The sequence below is a fragment of the Lasioglossum baleicum genome, chromosome 3 (genome assembly GCF_051020765.1).
Source record: "Lasioglossum baleicum chromosome 3, iyLasBale1, whole genome shotgun sequence".
Classification (NCBI taxonomy): domain Eukaryota; kingdom Metazoa; phylum Arthropoda; class Insecta; order Hymenoptera; family Halictidae; genus Lasioglossum; species Lasioglossum baleicum.
Window position 1 is genome coordinate 6,316,115 of NC_134931.1, and position 21,641 is coordinate 6,337,755.

At 40.2% G+C, this 21,641-nt stretch overlaps 1 protein-coding gene across 4 annotated transcripts in view; it reads right to left on the reverse strand.

The window, feature by feature from the left end:
• Scgdelta (sarcoglycan delta) overlaps positions 1–21,641 on the reverse strand; it is a 287,276-nt gene that overhangs the window by 18,958 nt on the left and 246,677 nt on the right. For all 4 annotated transcript variants that reach the window (XM_076420930.1, XM_076420932.1, XM_076420933.1 and 1 more), the window contains one exon: positions 15,183–15,459. In XM_076420930.1, the coding sequence (XP_076277045.1) occupies positions 15,183–15,459 (277 nt within the window). The remainder of the gene's footprint in view (positions 1–15,182; positions 15,460–21,641) is intronic.

Consider the following 21,641-nt stretch of genomic DNA (forward strand, 5'->3'; position numbering starts at 1 on the left):
AATACCACAGTGCCGTCCCGGGGTTAAACAATTCCATTGCGCCGGTCACCGGTGACGGCGACGGTGATCCCCGCGGCATTGAACGCGTCGAACTCGCGAACTCGCGCATTTAGCGTGTAGTCTGACATCGTTGTGTCTCCTGCGCACGAGTATGTCCTAAACAAAACTGTCGTCAATAGGAAAAGCGACAACGGAAAACACTATATAGAAACACGAACGGGGATTCGTCTCGAAATCTCCGTAATCGATAAACTCGTCCGTTCCGTTGTTTGACCTGGTTTGACCGGGCAACAACTATGGCACCGGTGTGTGCTCAAAATTCATGGCGGCGTGCCCGGTATATTGCACTTGCACTTGCCGGCCGACCGCTATAATAGATATCCATTAATACTAACACACCGCTTGTGTGTAATGTATACAGGGTGGGCCGGCCATTTCTCACGCATTTATTGGCCGGTGCGGCAACTTTTCCGATGAATCAAAATCGATCCGAGTAGTCCATTGACCTTAAGCTCAGACCGTTGACGAATTAGCTTCCGTTCATTGGTTGTTCATTGTTTCGGGCGACTTCAATCCGTTTCCGCGACGCGACGTTCTCGCAAACCGCTGCCGTCAACACCATTGAACACTCGGACGTTATGCGAATCTTTATTTTCCGTTTGTTTATTCTCGATCGCGCGAACAAACGGTTGTTATGCGATCGATTAAATCGGTAGTCACATACCACAGTTGGAAATACGGCTTTATTGTGCGTGTGCGCCTGCGCTCGTCCGCGCCTACGCTGGATTAAAATTTTTTTTCTGTACCCGGTACGTTGCCCGTGTAAATGCCATATTTCTTCGAGCGTGCAAATTTTAATCATTTATTTAATCCGCAGCCACGGATTTGGAATTTTTATCGACACTTTTTCTATTAACCGGCGTTATTGATTCACTGCGCCACGCCGCGCCGTGACGGAACGTGTGCTTCGATGTTCGACGACAAAAACCGTGCAGCGCTAGTACACGGTACTAATGCATTTTTCCTCCTTTGTTTTTCATTACGGTTGAATGGTCCGCATTGTGAGAGGAGAATGTTGTCCATGGCGGAACGTTTGGGAGTAAGTTCGATTAAATAGTGGAGATTAATTTTATTCAATGTTAGGTTATGTTTACTTTTTAAATTTAACTTGTGCCGTGTCTTAAGTCGTACCCATATGAGATACCTAAGTCGTACTACCTCGTCAGTCGAAATAACGTCAACGCAGAATAAAGAAAACATAAAAAATGCTACAGATAAAAGAAACGCAGTAATTAATAAAAAGGAATTGGCATTAAAAATTAAAAAGAAGAAAAGCGATTGGTTTTGTTTTATTTATGGAGAAGATCGGGAGGAAAACATGATCCAATGCTTGAAATGCAAATCATGGGTGCACGATGTATGCGTTGGAGTTGACAAAAGAACAAAAAAATTTGTATGTGATGTTTGTACTAAGTGAATACCTATGTGTCATGTAAACAGAATAATGAAAACTACGTTTTAATTATTATTGTTGCTTAATTGAATTCTTAGGTACGACTTAGGCTATAGGTGGTACGACTTAGAAAACCGATTCCTTTAGTCGTACCGATGTAAGTTTTTAAAGATTTAGTTTATTTTACTTGAAAGCATTCCAATTTCGTTATAATAAATAACAACAATATTAACACAAGTTTTGAATAACACATATAATTTCTATTTATTTGATAAATCCCAAGTTTTATACGGTTTTTTTCTTAAGGGGTACGACTTGAGCAACCTTACCCTAATGCGTTTTACTAGTGTATATATATATATGTATACTTTAATTGCAAAATACTGCCTGTCAGTATAAAAAATTGAAAAGTCTTATTATCGATGTACAGAAATAAGAAGATATCAACGCGACAAAATGATGGCACCATGATGGTCCTGCAGTAATGTTTGTGTTCGACTTGCAAGAAGAATACTATTGTGAGCTAACTTAAATTGAGAAAAAATAAAGGTTTCAGGTTTTAAAATTAGTCCAAGTATATTAATGTACTATTGTCGTCAACGAAATTATTACTGTTTAATTGTGATAATTAGACTGCGTATTTCATGCATTTATGACAAAAGTGGGTAGTGGCAATTGAACATTGTCAAAGAATGAAAGAAATTTTTACTTGGCCCTTGTTCGTTGCAGTTGATGCAAACAATTTGCATTTTGCATGAAGTTCCGCAGTCTAGTTATAATTGTTCGAGAGTGGGAGTATTAGTGTCGAAATACTTCTTGGATTCACTATAATTTCATGTTCTCATATAAAAAGTTTAGAAAATAATATATTACTAATAACAACGCTTAAAATAGTTGGCTACTGGAACAGTCACCGTATGCAATGTTCATTAATAATTTGCAACAGAACGAGAGGAACAACAGCGATACATACCGAGAGGAGAAATATTCGGAGGTGATGTCATGGGACTTCACCTTGACACATTTGCGGCGTATACATACGTATGTATAGTTTGTCGCGTATTATGCGCCGGCCGGGCAATATGTATTTCGTACACGTACATACATAGGTAGGCAATGTATACAGGTGAATTCTGTATAGATAGGAGGGTTATAGGGGTCGGTTCCGTGAACGATATTAGGTAGGTAGGGCATCTGTTCCCCGTAAGGGCTGTATACGGTAAGCCGTTAGTGCCAATATAATATCTGTATACTGTGCCGTCCGACATAACGTTTCAGGTTGTATTATATATTGTTCGTAATCGAAGATCTCGTAAGACCTTCCGATCCGAGCGAGATATTGGAAACGCAGCTAGTTATGAATTTCGTTCTACCCGACGAACTTTACGATAGAGTTCGCGCAGTAAATTCTGTTTCGAGCGACGCGAAGATCCGCGATGTAAGGGAACGGAATTTTATGACTGAATCGGCAGGAAGCACGGTGGCGAACGGAACGATGACGGGATAAAGAAAACCGCTGGCACGATAAACTTTAACTACCGAATCATTTGATTACCCTACCGCGAAGTAGGAACCACCCTGCTCGAAGAAATGTTTCATCCGTCCGAATGCTCCGGCTCTGAATTTTCATTCTATTCGTGGATTAAAATATTGTACGCTATTTTTTTCCTGCGTTGTTTCTCGTGGAACCGTAAATATGGATGATATACCGTTCCGAAATTGAAATCCTGGATAGAAAACTATCGCGACGTTCAAATTTAACTGTTGCATTATTTGAACACCCGAACGAATATTGTGGACTTTAGAAATCTTCCGTCGATATTAAATTCCAAATTTTTGTATTTTTTCGGCAAGATTTTTTTTCATCGCAGGACTGGTTCGCGGAACAACTGGATTGAAATGGAAATTGATTTTCTTTCTTAATATGTTTAATAAGGTTGAAAATAATATAACAGTATCATTAAATTTTTCGTTTACTCATTTTTGTAGTGAATGCATAAAATTCGCTGTTTGGTTGGAGAAGAAAAATACTGACAGTACAAACATTTCAAAATGTTTACATCCAAAATTAAGGGATTCTATTCTATCTAAAACAGAAAGTGGGCTAGTTTTCAGCTAACCCGAGGGGCCTATAAGATTATGAATAAATAAGGGTGCAGAAGGTAGAACGACGTCTACATTCGGCTTTCGAATTAGGTCATCGTGTAGTAGCGCGAACAATAAGAAACCGTTCTACGTGTGCAGCCATTAATCTATGAATCTTCAATTCCATCCCTGCATTAAATACACCCACGGTACTCGTTACGTTAAGTACAGACAATGATTCCGTGAACCGGGGAGATTCCGTCGAATCCCACCCGTCGTTAATAACAAATACCCGGCTCTCAATTAATTTAACTGGCAGAAAAGTTTCCCGCGTTCGACGACGCTTGGCCGCGCGCGGCAAGTTCCTAACCCGAAGAGAACGATTTAATTTCTCGGAGATCTTGCTCGCGATGGGATCGAGCAAATCCGGCGGGATTCGCGATACCATGGTAAAGAGAGCTCCGCGAAAGGAGAGGTCGAGACTCTCTCATCAAATATGAATAGGTGGAAAAGAATGGTGGATCAAGGTGTAGGGAGGGGAAGGGGGCAGACGGGATGGTGCGGAGGGCATAAAATATTTCCCAGGTCTCGCGAGTGCAACGCGCTTTCGCTCGGATAAGACGAGCGGGAAACTTCTGAATGGATATCAACCGCGCGTCTGGAGATACTCTGGACCCACGACTACACGCTCGGCTACCTTGCATCCCATTGTCATTTCTAACGACGCGATTTTTCGAAGTTGTTCAGTTCTTGGCCCCTTAAACCCTCTCCATTCTGTCTCGGCGACATTGATTCGATAGCTTCGATGGCGCAACCTGTCGCTCACTCGACCTTTAGCCACTTAAATGGTTTACCGTGTTGTTGAATACCCTAGTCTTGGACCATATATGTGTAGGATTTAAGTCGTCAATAGAATAATGCGATCGTAAACACGAAATATTTTAATACGTAATTTGAAATATAACGAATACAATTAATTAAATTATCCCGTCTGAATCTCCGTCTGAGATCAAACACGTCTTTTCGTTTTCACCTGGCTAACTGGCTTACCAGGTAACGATTGTAAGCAAACTGCTATACATAGTCTGCTATACATAGTCTCATTCTGTATAAATACTTATGGAAACAGTAACTGTAATGTATATTTTATTTTATTAACTTCCCGATTCATAGGGAAGTTATTGTAATGACCCCGAAAATCGAAAATAGATTTTTTAGCAGATCTTCACGTTTCATGGTCATTGGAGTCATTTTAGACTATTTTTAGCAAAATGTTTGTATGTGTGTGTGTGCGTATGTATGTTTGTATGGTATCAAATTTTTCGTTAACGTTTTCTGAAAAAGTAACAACGCGATCAGAATGATGAATGATGCAATCGATGTGCCCCGCTGTTACTTAGAGCTGATTAGATTTTGATCCATTTTGGTCAAGTAGTTTTTTAGTTTTTTTCGAAAGGAGTTGATTCAACAATGCAATTTATACGAGAGGACGGAAATTTTCCACCGAAGAACCAAAAGTAATTACATAAAAAATTTTTGTTTATTTCATTTTCTTTATTTTTTTATTTATGCAACTAATGCTAATGTTACCGCTTACACAATAATCGAAAATTATCCCAATGCAAGAGTGAGTTAATCATCTCTACTCCCGAGAATACATTTTCAAAGAATATCGATGAAAGTACAAAAAAAAATTTATATTACAATCTTTGAAAAAAACAATCAGTTCGAAACGAATTATTAACTGAGATTAAATTGAAAATTAATATAAAATATATGATAATTATTAATAACAATGATGTTGAAGACAGATTGGTTAATGGAGCGCATGCGGAATATTAAAATTTATTACTTTTCAAGAAAATACTAAAATTCCGTCTATATTGTGGTTAGATTTTCAATTGGCCAAAGTACGAGTGAAAGTAAGATCTCGTTATCGTGATTATATGAAAAATGCAAATATTCATCAAAATTTAACACCAATAATAAAAATGTCGAACCAAGTAAATATGCCGAGTGAGGAAAAATATCAAATCACACGTAGTCAATTTCCAGTGGTTCCTGCTGAAGCGATTACGATTCATAAAAGTCAGGGACAAACATACGAGAAAGTATGTTTGGATTTTAAAAAATCAGAAAGGCGAACTTTACAAATGTTGTAAGTAGCACTGAGCAGAGTTTCAAAATGGAGCGCGGTTTATATATTTTGGGACAATTTAAATTAACAGTATCGAAGAAAACCAAGATCAATACTGCAAACCCGGATAATGAGGAGTTGTATCATTTGCGAAAAACTAATTAAGACAATTTATTTTGCAACATTACTATGCTATAACAAGGAACCAAGTGAGCAACGAGCCTACGATGTTGGTTTAATGCGACGCCATATAGCAAACATTTTGATAAGTAGAAAACTATTGAATTTCCCTGAAAACGTATAATCTTCTTAAAACGTACTAAATAATGATAATAATATACTGCAACTAACGAATCGGGAAGTTCTTTGTGTGACTCTTGGAGAGTCACACACCAAATAACATCCGTACCACTAACCCTCTCGCGAGCTCGCAAAGCGAGCTAGCTACGACAACCCTACTCGCGAAGCTCGCAAAGCGATTGAGCAACAACACCCCTCTAGTTACTCGTTCATTTTTACTTTACTCTTATTATTTTAAATAGTGCCAACTCATTTTGTCAATTATAATTTGGAAATACATAGTTAAATTTTAATGAAGATGCTAATAATATGAAATCTCTGTATTTATTTAAAATACTCCACATTTCCAACATTGTATTCATAATAAAATAACAACATGCGCAGTGTTTTATTTATCGTATAATTTTCTATTGCGTTGAAGAGCGATTCAGGTTGAGTGAATATCGAGCCAAAAGTTCTTCCTTTGGAAAGGCATGTCAAATATTTTCGTATGAAATCTGTTTTTGTTTTTGTAGAGTTATTTCAAGCATAAATGCAACGAAAACCAAGCGCAGAAATTGCTTTGACGTTATCCTTACGGTAGATGTAAATACTACACGCAAAATAAAAGTATTTGAAAAATGAATTGAACATTCACTAATGCGTTGTATGTACAATAATACTGTACATTTCGCAGCAGAGACGTCAAGCCTCCGGGGCGTAATAGTCTAAGCCGATGATTGGTCCGCGGAAAATATAAACATTGATACTCGGCTCACGTAATAACAAGATCCCAGCCATGATCAGAATATTCAAATCGTTTAAACCGTGCCATTCCCGCAGATCGTCGGATTTTTCGCCTGCCGAGACGGGTGATCCCGATTGCCCGTTCTATTTACGACTCGCGGATAGGTAAGCGACAGGCATTACTCACGTCGCGTCTACAAGAAACGCTCAGGGAAACGGCATCAGCGGGCAAGGAACATGTCCGAGTACCAGAGGCGGTAAGAGGAAGTGAACAGAGAGAAGAGGAGACGAAGAAATCGGCACGAGCACTGAGATAGCGGGGTGGTTCGGTTGCCGGCAAGAAGAACGACACGAGAAGTGGCGGAGGGTCTTACATTTCCCACGGGGTATCCACGTTGCTCACAGACTCTTTACTTACGGATTGATACTCAATTTCCAGCGAGTTTAGCCCCTATCGAGGGATCGTTGTGCCTGATCGCAGGGGCTCCTTTCGATTTCAAATAAATTCGATAATGGCGGATATAAGCGGGTTCAATGCTATCGAGAAGGGATATAGAAAGGGATTTCTCTATCGTCTTTACCTTAATCGACAGGGTTAAGGCGGGAGCGCGGCTGCTGCCTGGCTTGTCGGTGGATCCGGCCGATGTGCCAGTATCAACGATTTACGGGAAATCGGCCACGAACTCGTTGTCGCGAGCAGCCGCGCGGATTTTTTGATTGAATCTTCCTGCGCAAGTAGTCAGGAGCTACTTAGGTTGTTGCGTATGAAAGGTTCGATTCATAACAGTAACTTAGAACGAACATCACATTTCTTGAAATAAAACTTATTGATTAAAGTAAGCACCATTATAGTCATCATATTCCGTCAACAAATGACGAGTTTTTCGATTATTCAGTACATACTCATTGCGCACAGTACATATTTCATTTGTGGCATTCCGAGCACGATTTCAACCTACTCTAATTTTGGTTATTAGTACCTAATTTTGTTAGCATGCGTGTCGTGCCTTTTATGGACACAGCATTTAAACCCATTTCTCTGTTTTTCTCTTTTCAGTTCTTTCGCTTCGTTGATTTTTTGATCACGTTTCACTAACTAGAACACCCATTTATAGTGAAATAAAAAGTTCAGCAGTCAATCAGTGTAAGGTGGAGTGAGGTAAGTCCGTCTACAGGGCAAGTCCGTTAATTGGTTATTTTTATTATAATATGAACGAAATTTCTCTTGCTTGTATTTATTAATGTAGTATAAGTTAGTATGAACTATTCTACATAGATGTCGCCCAAGAATAAAGGTGTTCTCCTCACTTAAATCAACCAATGCCAAACAGTCACGTGCGAGATGCACGTACAACTTTGAGGTTATCCTGAACGTGCAATAGTTTACAAGTTATTAATATATTCTGCGTTGTCATATTAGGTAAGTACAACAAATATTGATGTAGGTTTGCATAAAATAAACCGTTTTTATTGTATTTTTTAAAATTTATTGAGGAATATCACGGTGGGGTAAGTCCGTACTGCGTATGGGTAACTATAAAACTAAACAATATATTTAATGCAATAAAAATCATTTTGTAGCAGGCTTGATAATAATTCTTTTCTTGCCCCGTAGCACTTGAAACAAGGTTCGAAAGCATTTTTAACCCTCAGAGACGGACTTGCTCCATTTTCGGGGCAAGTGCGTCCTAGTTGACACTTTGTACAATAACCTATCAAACTGATAATTTTCAAGCAAAATTAGAATCCTAAATTAGAAGAACGTTAAGTTTTTACATACCAGACTGAAAATACATCATTCTAAAGTCCAACTTTACAAAAACTAGGGCGGACTTACCCCACTCCACCTTAAGTCCAACATTTGAAAATGACATACATTTTAAGTTGACATAGCAATTAAAGTTAATATTTTAAAACAATTAGGTAATTAGAGAATAAATGGAACGTATACAGAATTATATTTAGTGCTCTTCGTAATTGCATCGCCAGTCCCAAGCGATAGGGTCATGAGAAGGTACATATGCGTATTACTGTAGGACGTAATACTGTACACTCTGTTCATATATTAGATTTGTGAAGTAAGCTGCCTTCGAGCGATCGTTATTCTGACGTATGACGTACGCTTAGCAAACCTGTTAACTGTTGCGTGACATTTTGAGGCTTGTGACTCGCGACACATCAATTTTCTTAGGGATGCGAGCCAGGACTCTAAAACCGTCTCTATTAGTTTGTAAGGATCACATTTGCTAAAAGCATGTAGCACATCAACTTCTGGCATCATGACTTTAATGCCAAGTCGAAGGCTGGAATGGAAAGCCGAAGATAAGTATTATTATTAGTTTATTATATGAAACAAATCCATTATGTGCATGCAATGAATATTTGAGGCACAGAGGCATTCATTGTTAAATAAAATGTACCTAATATCGCAAATGTTTAAAAGGAATATTAAAAATTTTTCAATAATGCTACAGTTAAAATCTATGCTAAAAGTAAAATTATTCAACGTAATTTTCCTATTTTCGTTAGTAAGCAAGATCTTAAATAACGTGACTTAGATCAGACCTGGGTAACTAGTAACTAGTGTTCCGAGAGTCGACGACGTAGAAACCACCGGCAACGCGATAGTGAGACTAATCGATTCTACGTCATCGTCTCTCTGAGCACGAGTTGTGCCCAGACCTTATTCAGATTGTAATCAAGAAATTCTTTCAGTACAATTGATTGTTCATTCAATCAAGTGAATCAATTCAGTTCAAGCATGAACTGAACCGATCTTATTACAACGTCCAGAGAAGGTAAAGTCCCAAGAAAAGACAATGTTGAATCCACGACCACGAATAAAGGTCCGAAATAATGCACCGCACCAGGTTGTCTAAGGACAAAGCGACAACGATCGATGCAGAAAAAATCGGACCACGGGTGGTGGTTTGAGTGGGCGCATCGGGTTCGGAAACCGTTCAGCGTGTGAATGAATGTACGGCCGCGTTAATTACACCCGCGTCGAATTACGGCCGCGGCATTCGCGCACCAGCCGCGATAAATCCGCGGGGGAGCGCAGGGCCAAAAGGTTACGCTTGCTCGCGGCGATATTACTCAACGCCGTTAAATATCGCGTTACCCGCGGCCGGATTTTGGCAATAACGATAATGAAACAACGAACACCGGTGTGACCGGCTTTTTCTAACGACCGCTGTCTCGCTCGCTCGCTCGTTTTCCACGCTTGTTATCAACCCGCGCCGTTGTAACGAGCCCTCGCGGCCCATCCCGAAAAAGTTAATTATAACCGTGCCACGAATTAAGCACCCCACACCACCCGACGGGAAGACGAACGAAGTGCAAATTACGATCTTCTCCGAGGGGGAGGGTGAGAGATATCTCTCCAACGATTTCAGCAATTACAGGGAAATTATATTAACCATCTTGTTGACATCGCGTTATCGCCGTTTCTTCCTCGTTTCTGCGTATCTTCTCGCCGACAACCGAGAACACCGAATCTTCCTTCTCGGCCCCGGCTGTTCTCGCGATCTCGATCACGACGTTCTGCACCAGAGGCCTGCTTTGTTACGCGTATCCCTGGAAACTCGCGCGAAACTAATTCAGAACCACGAGACACGAGTCGATATTAATGAGAGTGGTTACACGCAAACTGTGAACTCGAGTTACCGTTCCCGATCAGGAACGTTTCCGGTAATACCGACGGAATTTCTGTTTATAAATTCGATTAGTGAATGCGCACTGCTTGAAGGATAGACGACGACGACGTCGCGGTGTGGTTGCGAGGGTGCAGAATGCCTCGGAGACGGTATTGCTTCGTATTGCAATGGTACGTCCAAACGTAACTAGTCGGGCGTATGGATCGTTGATAGGTAAGATGGTTTTGCACTCTCTATCAGGAACTGTGTAGCATCGGACCGAAAGTTAAAAAAATGTTTTGAACTTATGAGGCATACTACGGTGTGTGCATTTTAATTCGACTCTCGTTAAAATATCTCAGGAAAGACTGTAAATATGGTTTAACACATTTTCAACAATTTGATTCGATTGTGGATTTAACAAGTAGATAGAATTAATAACTGATCATTGTGTAGCACCTCGTTGAATGTATTTCGAAAGATGCTACAATATTATAAATTAAAAGATATAGCAATACTTAAAAATATTTAAGAATGTTCTTACAAAAGTTATTTCGTGAAAAAGAGGATATAAAGAGACGTAAATATTTTGCTATATTTTTTAATTCATAATATTGTAGCATCTATCGAAATAAATTCAACGAGGTGCTACACAATGATTAATCCTAATCTATTAATCCTAACTATACACTTGTTAAATCCACAAAATTGTTGTTTTCGGTTTCACTTACGAATGTGTTTAATTTTAAATAATTATTAGTTTGCTAATGTTTCAACATGTCCGTTCTAGTTATAGTGCTTTCAGTTCCTTTCGAGATATTTCCCGAAATCGAGTTGACATAGGTACACTATGTGGTACACGCGTCAGGGTGTATAAAAATTATACATATGTCACGACCACCATAGCGTGATTCTACACCTCATGATCGGTGAAGATCTGTTAAAAAAAGTTTCCGCAAGATTGTCCTTGACCTTGAATATCAAGTTCAAATTGTTTTTTATTGTATTGTATTCTATGAATCATGTGGATGAAAAGTGTCAAAGGAACCATGGGTCAAAACTCAACCGTTTTGTCATAAATTGATGCACAAGCTCTGTCGGCTGTAAGATGAATTTTATTCATAGAAGGCGGAGATTTCAAATTGTAATGCTAGTTATTGACATAAAAACAGTCATGGCGAAAATGAAAACACACCGCTACAGCGTTAAAGGCAACATGAATACAGTTCGAGTGACCTCCACTATGGTGATTTTGATTGTTTTGCATTGATTCAGGGTTCGGAATGATTTACTCACAACGGCCGATTTTGGAAGGATACGCCCCCCGATCCGGCCGCGCCCTGCTTTGATTGCACGAGTGTTCGTGCACATGTGTGCACGATCGGCACAGCGCGACGGTAACGCGCCGCCTCGGTGCGCAACATAGCTGCCAACCAGAGGATCCGTCCTGTCGTCTGAAAGGATCCCCAATCTCGTCATCGTAAAGCGGCAGCCACCAAAGACACCGAAAACGTCGTTTGGTGATTTTCCGATTTCGGTAACTGAAAAGCAATGACGGGATCGGCGATCCTTTGGACGGCAGCTATGTTGCGCACCGAGGCGGCGCGTCACCGCCGCGCTGTGCAGATCGTGCACAAACACACACACACACACACACACACACACATGTGGATCCCTACACGAATGTGATATTAATCAAAGCAAGTCGCGGCCTGATCGTGGGGTATAGCCTTTGAAAATCGGCCGTCGCGAGTAAATAATTCCGAGCCCTAAATCAAAGCAAAGCAATCAAAATCACGACAGTGGCGGTCACTCGAACTGTATTCATGTGGCCTTTAACGCTGTAGCGGTGTGTTTTCATTCTTGCCATGACTGTTTTTATGTCAACAACTAGCCTTCTATGAATAAAGTTCATCTTACAGCCGACAAAATTTGTGCATCAACTTCTGGGAGAACGGTTCAGTTTTGACCCATGGTTCCTTTGACACTTTTCATTCCCATGATGCGTAGAATACAATGCAACTTTTTTAAACAGATCTTCACCGATCATGAGGTGTAGAATCACGCTATGGTGGTCGTGACATATAATTTTTATACACCTTGTATATCGACGTCACTGTTCTTGACAATGCATTAATTAAGTCCCGTTGTAGTACGAGGTTGTTACAACTTCAATTTCAGATCAATGCACGACAAGCTGGTGGACTCGAATCCACGGTAAAATGTTTTGCAAGCTCTGTCGAGCGTTACACAGTGCTGCATATGTTCGGTTAGGCGATTTTACAATATATTTATTCGCGCAGCACGTGCAGCTGGAGGATATGGTACTTATACTTCATCGACTAGCCTAGTTGAGACTCGAGCGTCCGACACACGTTCCAATTTTGGAGCATCACAATGCATTTATATTTTTGAAGTGAAAACTTCTTTAGGCGCCTCGCGTACACTGGGCAGCGAATGACTCTGCTGATTCGTCACGCTCCGAGGTGAAACGCTATTCGGGTAAACTCGGTGGAGCCGAAACCTAGCGAGCGAGAAACAGACAGATGTGCGTCGCTGTCTTTTTGCTGGACAGTGAATGAGTCTGATTCGTCACGTTCCGAAGACAGATGTGCAATCGCCATAGAAATTTTCACTTCGGCCGTGCGTGCGATATTATGAGCACAGTATTGGTCTGTTTCTAAATATTCCTTCTATATTACATGAAATGTGTAAATAGGAAACATTAAAGTATTCTTCTTGAATTTTAGCAGCTTTCTAAAATACGAAAAGACATTCACATGGGAATTGGAAATACAAATTTACATGAAGTTACCCCAATGGCAGTTGAGTACACTAATGCCTCTAATCGGAAAGCACGTAATGACACGACGCGTGCTCATAATCACTTCGATTAGCAAGCGGGATCTGTGACTGATGAACAAGACGATCCAGAACGTTGACGGTTCGAGCTTCATCAACGGTCAAAAGCTTTGTCACGGATTTTCAGTTACGACGGTTGCAGGGTGGATTGCATCCCAAAGCTTCTGTTGTGTTCGGCATTTCGTGTGTGTCGGTGTGTGTACGAGTATGTGCGTGTGCGTGGATGCGGATACGCATGTACATACAGGCATACATCTATGTTTCTGCTTAGGTACGGATATCAAAGTCAGAAATCGTGGCAGCATCCCGGGTCGCTGTTGCGAGCAGCGTGCAGGAAATAACGCGAATGGACACGCTGCAGCGATGCACTTGAAAAGCTTGGCCGGTGAAGGGTAGGGGGAGGCTGTGCAATGGGAGTAAGGGAAAATGACCGTGGCTGGATTTTACAAAGAACCCGTTGGCTCGCAATTCCCGGAAATAATTTCGGACCGGAAAAAGGCCGCCTCGTTGGCAGACGGATATTGTGAACATTAATTTTTCGGCGGGATGTGAGAACGAGCGGATAGTTTCATTTTACTCGGCCTGTGAACTTGCTTCGCAAACTTATTCGTAGAACGCGGTTTAGGTAAGTGTCTCGCGGCGTAAATTTCCATCTGAAGGTCAAGGTTTGTGCACGGTACTGCAAATAATCCTTCAATAGTCGAATACCTCCAGTGAGAAATGGAATGGAGCGAAGTGGTTTAATTTGGTAGTGCTAGACTCATTGAAGCATCTCTCTGTTATTCTATGCAATCAATACCAGACACCTACAGTGACTCACATAATTGTTTTTTAAATTCTCATCACGAGCCTCAATGAGACTGTTGTGAAAAGAAACTTTTACCATTTTAAATCTTATGTCCTCTTTTGAAAAAGTTAGTCCGATATAAAGGGTGTGTGAACAATTACGCGAGTCATTGTATATAGGGTGTTCACGGTATTATGGATTAGCGTATTTCCCGAAAACTTTTTGAAGTTTTTGAAAATAATGACAGAAAAGAAAAATTATGAACTGCAGGGATAACATTGTGAATAAAGGAAATTGTTATACGATATTGTGTTGATTATAATGACCATTAGAAGATAATCCTTTGCCACTTTTAAAAAAAGATTTACTATTTTTTAGAGAAATGCTGATCCATACTACTGCGAGCATTTTGTATATGAAAGTCAAAACGTGTAGGTAGGTATGTTTGTTTGGTAAGTGATTCTATAACATTTTATAAACTACAAAAAATTCTATGAGGTTCCTAGCTATCCAAATCACTCCTAAAGCCCATAGTCTCAAAAACCCGAGGAACGTCAGGCACACACAGCTAATAACTTCGTAATGTAATAGCAGTAGCGTTTGTGGTTCATATACATATGTATTGCGTACGAGCATTGTAATCAAACGCTATGAATTTTGTTTATTCGGATGCTGTGAATGTGAACACTTCCCGACCGACCATCATATGATGTTGCTAATTATGTACATTAATTATGTTAGGAATACGGAAATGTAGAATCGAAATTCTTTTGATTATTATAGACAAACTGTGGTATGCGGTATTCCCCGACGAAATTGGCAAACTATACATTTAGTAGATTATTCGGGACAAACAATGGATCAAATCAACTTCATAAACAAGGTACGAACCGAATTAAAGACGATCTTGACTGTATTCAGTGAACGAGAGCAATGGAAGCACCTCTACAAGTAATATCTCTGCAAGCAATTTCAAACAATTTTAAATAAATGATTAAATGCATATTTAATTTATAGCAACATGAAATGAAATCTTAAAAGACAAAAATTGGAAGAACTTTTAGACATGAATCTATACTATTGCATGAATTTTCTCTACTGTTTATTTTGTGGGGTCAACGGACCCGTTAAACAAGCGGCTCATATTCCGATGGGGTTGTAGTGAACTCGTGTAAGAATAATCGATTATAAACTTACGGAGCTGAATCCCATGACTTTGAGCAGCCAAACGGTAAGAGCCAGGTTCAAAATCACGATGATCATCAGAGTCAGCACTAAGGAGTATAAACACCTTTTCCGCCAGCCGTAGACGCCTAACCTGAATCCACCTTTGCAGGACGCGGGGCCGGAAGTCCGATCCTCAAGGATGGGAGGCGTTGTCCTAGAGGACGGTCCCGCCGACTGTCGCACGACGTTTCGACTTCCGCCCGAGGTGCACGGCTCGTCGGACCAACCAGCTTGGCCTCTCGACATCCTGAAACCATAAATAGGTTGGATGAAATACATGTGTCACCTGTATAAGAATCATCCCGTTTTTTTGTAGCATCAGATCAAAAAACGCTCTGTACACATAACAACTTGTAAGAAACATTTCAATGTGCCTCATTTCGGGCGAAATATTTGATTAATGATTGAATTATGTTACGACCGACAATATACAAATACTTCGAGAGCGATTAAAAATAATATCTCTCTCTCTTTGACAAATAAAAATAAATTTTTCATTTTTGTACTAAATTATTCGCGAATTTTGTTTAAACAGGCACCGACGTGCCAGCAATTATCTCGTACGAATAATATTCACGTAACCTGACGAAAGCTGAAACGGAGCAGACCGTTGCAGAAAATATATTCTCGAACTGGAGACTTCCCCGAATCTAAATGCCCTAATCTCGCGAGCAGGACGTCTTCGTGAATGGCCTCCGGACATTAAAGGATGATGTACGCACAGAAAATACCGAGAAGTACAATTGCCGGTAGTTAATAATCCCGTAATTACATTATCTTTTCCGACCGACGATTTATACCTAATTCTTGCCCGCCGGCTGCACGGAATAGTTCAAGGAAGGGTGAATACGTCACGGGAAGACCGATCCCCGTTTTTTCGCAACAGTTTCGCGTCGGGATCGCTTGATACGTGCCTGGGATTCAAAAATCCACTCGCAGCAGTCTGTTTCCGTCGTCCGGCGACTAGCCAATTCCCTATTTTTCCACTTTATTTCTTACCCGGCAATGACAGATCATTTGGTAACGCGGTAGCAAGCAGAGAGACGAATGGAACCGTAACAGGTCAGAGGACAGGGTGTGGGGAAAGGGTCGAAGCGAATCCGGAATCAGTGGGGCAAATAGGGGACAATAAAATGTCCGCGTGGAAAATGTTGGAAGAGGGGGCGGTCGGAGGATTATCAAATGGTGGATAATTACTGGCCGTACGGGCGCTCACATGAAAAATGAACGAACGGGGTGACGGGGTTGAGAAGGGTCGGGGGCGATTAAAGGAGCGACGCGCTGCGACGCGACGCAGCTTGGCGCCGGGAAAAAGCTTGGTGGAAAGGAATGGAGGAACTTATGTAAATCTATCCGCAAAATACCGGACGTAATTTTGCGTCCTAATCTCTAGCCGGTTACACCACCGCACCGGCCCGGCGACTCCGAAACTCGAATCGTCTTTTGCTTACGATCCCCAGCCGGTTTACCCTCCCTTCGTTTTCCCCGTGGAATGTTCTGTGTCCCGGGTTTTATTTTCTGTAGCACGTAAACCGCCCCAGAGCACAGGACTGAAACACGACGGGATGAGGCGACAAAAGGACAAGAGAAAGAGCGAGAAAAGGAGAGAGAGTGAGTAAGTGAGGCGGGGTGAAAGTGATGCTGGCGGAAGAAAGGTGGAGCATCGACTAAAATATTCAATGCTACCCCTCTACCATCCCGCGGATAATTATACCTCTCGCGGATATAAAGAGCTTGGTCGCTCGAAATTAAAAGTTCCGAAGATAAGCCACGTTAAGGGAAGCGTTTCCCTTGCTTTTCAGGACTAGAAAGCGCACGATTTTCAGGAATTGTGGCACGGTAGTTGGAGACGTGAAGGATGTTAGCGGTTAGGTACCGGGTTAGGAAATTGCCGCAGCTGCACGCCTCATCGAAGATTGTACTTAATGACGGTTTTCAATCCGCCCTGGTTTTTCAGATTCCGGGCTGATTCTCGATATTAATTTCTACTGCCTGTTCGTTCCCGCGGGAACACTCTCAAAGGGCAACCGGCGGGACTGTGGCAATAAGAATTTCGTATTTATCGGAGAACGTTTTGGATTTCATGATGGTTATGCTGTTGGCAGTAATAAATTACACTGTCCTAAAACTTAGACACTTTCATCATTACATCTGTTTGGCACCAATATTAAATCTATTATTTTATACGAATTTATAAATACTTTGTCAAAAAAAGGGCAGATATTACTTCGTAAAAGACGAAATACAGCACTGCTTTGGCAAGTAATCACCTCGACGGAGCTGCTTTATGTGAACATATAAACGAGTCGTTAGAAGTTTAAGCGATTATCGTTTGGAGTAACAAGTATACATCACGTTGAATAATAATTGATACTAAAAGGTGGTTAATGCGTGTTTCCTGACAGTTATATGAGAAACCTTTTAATGTATTTGCGAGAGAACAGAGATTCGATGAACGTTCCGCGAGTCATTCTCCGCATTCGTCGAGTAAACAGCCGCGGATGTTTAGGATTAGATTGAACATGTTGAATGCGTGCAGGGTGCGTGACGGACAGGCGAAAGGAAGTGGCAACGGAACACGTATACCATGGATTTCGGCTTCAAGAGGCAATTACAACACGGATATATTTCCCGGAGTCATAAATAGCGTCAGACGTATGTTAAACGGTCGCCGGGAACTTTTGACGTAACACGAAGTTGCCACGGCTACCATAATTCCACCATTTCAAGCCCAAAGAGCATTACAAGTTGCGAAATTATCACTGTACTAACGTACGACCGCGTAACACGCTTTTTTCTCGTTCCATTTACACCTGACGCAACTCCCGTGACTAATAGCCCTTTCTCTAAAACGAATTAAACGACCGTCGTGTTTACGCGCGAATTATTATGAAGTTATAGATTTCAAACCAGGGAAACGCCGCGCCGCGGTAACAACTTTTAACAGCCGCGTGTTCTTATTACGTTGCGGGATGAACAGAAATTATAGAACGGTTAAACTATCGGACCCGTCGAAATGATGGATTTCAAATTCTTTATTGTACAATTCTTGAAGTTGTAAACATGCTTTTGTAGACGCTTATTAATTCAGACGTACATAAAAAATTATCGTGCAGCGTCACGATAAACACAGTCTTATGTCAAAATTGAAATAAATTTTTTAGAATGCTGTATAAATAAATTAAATTAATAGATGAACAATCAAACAAGTACGTGATTCGCATTGTAGGCAGCAATTGTGTTTTTTTCAGCCGAACGATGTTATACCTTATACTCTAAAATAAGTTCATCAATTTTATATTTCCAAAAATATGACAGTTTTGGATTTACTTATTATTTACGAATTTAATATTATTGAAAATATTTCGACTGACCTGTCAAAAAGCGTATATGTATAAGGGTGGGAAACGATTTAATGGTATATAGAAGCAATGAAAAATTTGTATTATTAAAATAAACACGATGAGGAAATTATGCAAAACTACGACGACAACAGAGACTTCATAAAACAAAGTATTTAAATTCTGTCCTCTAACTTTCATTTCCTATTTCATACGTATACGTATTCGTATTTGTTAACGAAAACTAAATATTTTATCTTCAATGGAACGTTTCATTTTAAGATGTAAATTCATCATGACTTGACACCCGTGCTATCAAATTAGGCCGAAGTTTTGTCCAGAATCTTCTTGAAATTTGAGAAAATGTAACAACTGCAAGTTAACTTAATAATGGCTATCGAAATAGAATTGAATATCGAACAGTGAAGCCGAGAGGCAATCGGTTCGAAATTTTAAATTCACCTCCGACTCAATCATTCAAATTGCTTCACCGATCGATTATCGATGCATTCTCAAAAATTCTATCGAGTATTCTGATTCCCCGGCATCGTAGAAATTCGATGTCAATTTCAATTTTACAAGAAGCTCTTCGGTTTGAGGGACATAGGAGCTCGCCATGAAAGTATCCGTGCAACCAGACCGGCTTGCAAAGAATCCCAGAAACAGATTACCTTCTTCGGAAGCAACCATTCACCGAAGGTACACACCGTGGAGTGTTTTAAAAGTTTCTGGATTAACATTCGCCCTCGAGAGCGACGCGAATTGAACTTCGATGAAATCTGAATACGGGCCGCGGAATAATTCCTGCTCGTTGATGAGCAAAAATTCGAAAGTCTACTTAACTCGATCCGAAAGGTCAATCTGCCACCGGAAACTTGCCGGAAGCGGGCCGGGAACAATGAAGGCAACCTCTATTTGGCCGCTTACGATCGACAAGAGTCCCTTTGGACGACTGGCGTAGCTCGAATGATTCTCTAAGAGAATTTCGGCCGCGGAGTCTCGAAACTAGTTGGCCGGTCATTGTTGCGGAGCATGAGGAAGAAACTCTTGCTAGTCAAATATCTCCAAATTAGTCGCGATTGGTTGCCTCCGATAACCTCTCGTATTGCATGCGGTTTCTTCCGATTTTTAACCAGTAAATTTAAGAAGCAAATTAAAAATCAGAGTAGAATAATGGGGTAATTTCATGCTAAATCGATCACTTTTCGATGTCATCATCGTCGATTTTGTTCTAAATGAAATATGCTGTATTCCATGTGAAATTAGGGGGAACGTGTTAAATCACCATTTCGCTGGTTTAGAATTTGTTTAGAAATTACAAGCCGTCGAAGTTTGCAATTTTTGCCTATTTGGGCGAAAAATCGCGCGGGTCTCACTTATGAATTTTTATCTTGGGAGTAGTGTGTCTGATTGAGTCACATTTTCTTTTGTCGTATTCAGAAAGGCTATTATAAAATAATTTGTTTAACCTCAATAATCAACTTTATAATGTAGATAAATGTAAACAAATTCTTTTTTTTGCATTTTTTTCGATTACTTAAATTTTGAAAAACATATGACCATATTTCTGGAAGTTTCCCCTTTAAAATGAGCCCTTCAGGAGGATGGAGAATTGAAAAATTGTCGTCACGATGAGCCAGAACCGGACGCGGTGTATCCCTATTTCAGAAGGGCGAGTCGCGCGTTCCGCTAGTCAGTAAAAGTCAGTATATATTGTAAATGAAATGTGTACAGTGGATCCAGTGAGTATTTGAACACTAAATTTCCCATTCTCAAGAAATTTTGACATTTAAACAGTGATAATTTCGTTAAAAGAAATATAACAATAGCATATTTCGATTCATTTTAAAGCTTAAAGGCACCATTTTTGTAATTACAATTAGGAAAGAATATTGCTAAGGGCGTTTGATTCAATCCATGATGAAGGGGTTTATCGATTTCGAAAGGACTGTTTACGTAGAGAGATGTTCTTTTGTAGGTCAACAGTACGTGAAATAACTTTTTTAAATATAATAGAAATGTACATTTTCGCGTGGATCGATTCCTCTCGTGATAGTGAAAGAGTGTTGGGATATGGCGAGCAAAAAGCGGGGCTTAAATGCTTCTCCATTACTTTCAGAACACTTTGTGCGTCTCTCTGAATTGTTTTTATGACCGAACCGAGGTTCTGTAGGAATTCTCGCGGTGTGTACTTTCTTCTATACTTTAGTCTCCGGCGAAAAATGAATGTTTAAACATTTTGTTCGATCGGTACATTTGCTTAAAATATTCCATAAATTATTCATTGTCCGACTATCTTATTTATAATTATTTTAATAATTTTAGTGAATAATTATTTTAACATGATACGTGGTATAGGGTAACTACACGAGTAATTAAACTTTTGTTAGAGTGTTTAATATATGTAAATTACACAATCACATGTAAAATAAACAATAGGAATTTAAAACAATCTTGAATTTTTCAACGGGGACACACAAATCACATACACATAATTTAATGGAAATAGATATCGGGAAATTCGATTAATAAGATCGTAAATGCAACGTGTAAGTATCATGTCAACCTCTAATAAACCACAGATTGTACAAATTGAAACCCGTACCTGCAAGCTGATGGAGTACTTAACGAGTCTAGACACACATGGATACTGATGAACCGATTGCGAATTAGATCGGTCTTTGTGCTGGACAATTGCGGTTAAACGAGATTCGCCGATGGTTCAATTAACTGACTCGCTTGCCTATTTGACCCGCATATACGCAATTATTTTTCCTCCGCAACTGTATCGTTCAACGTACAACGCTCACGTCTCCTGAGAATTGTTTAAGGGGTTACATACCTTCGAACGGTTCAAAAATAACAAAATGTCAAGAATTTATAGTATACAGGGTGTGGCCGTACGGGTGGTACAACCGAGCAGGGGGTGATACTACATGTAAAAATAAGTCGAAAGAAAGGAATAACCTTTTTTTCGTTTGACGCTTCGTTTTCGAAAAAATCGAGTTTAAAGTTCCGCCAGGTTCGCGTGCTTTAGTACATACAGTTACTCGAATTAATATTCGGACGCTCTAAAAAATACGATAAC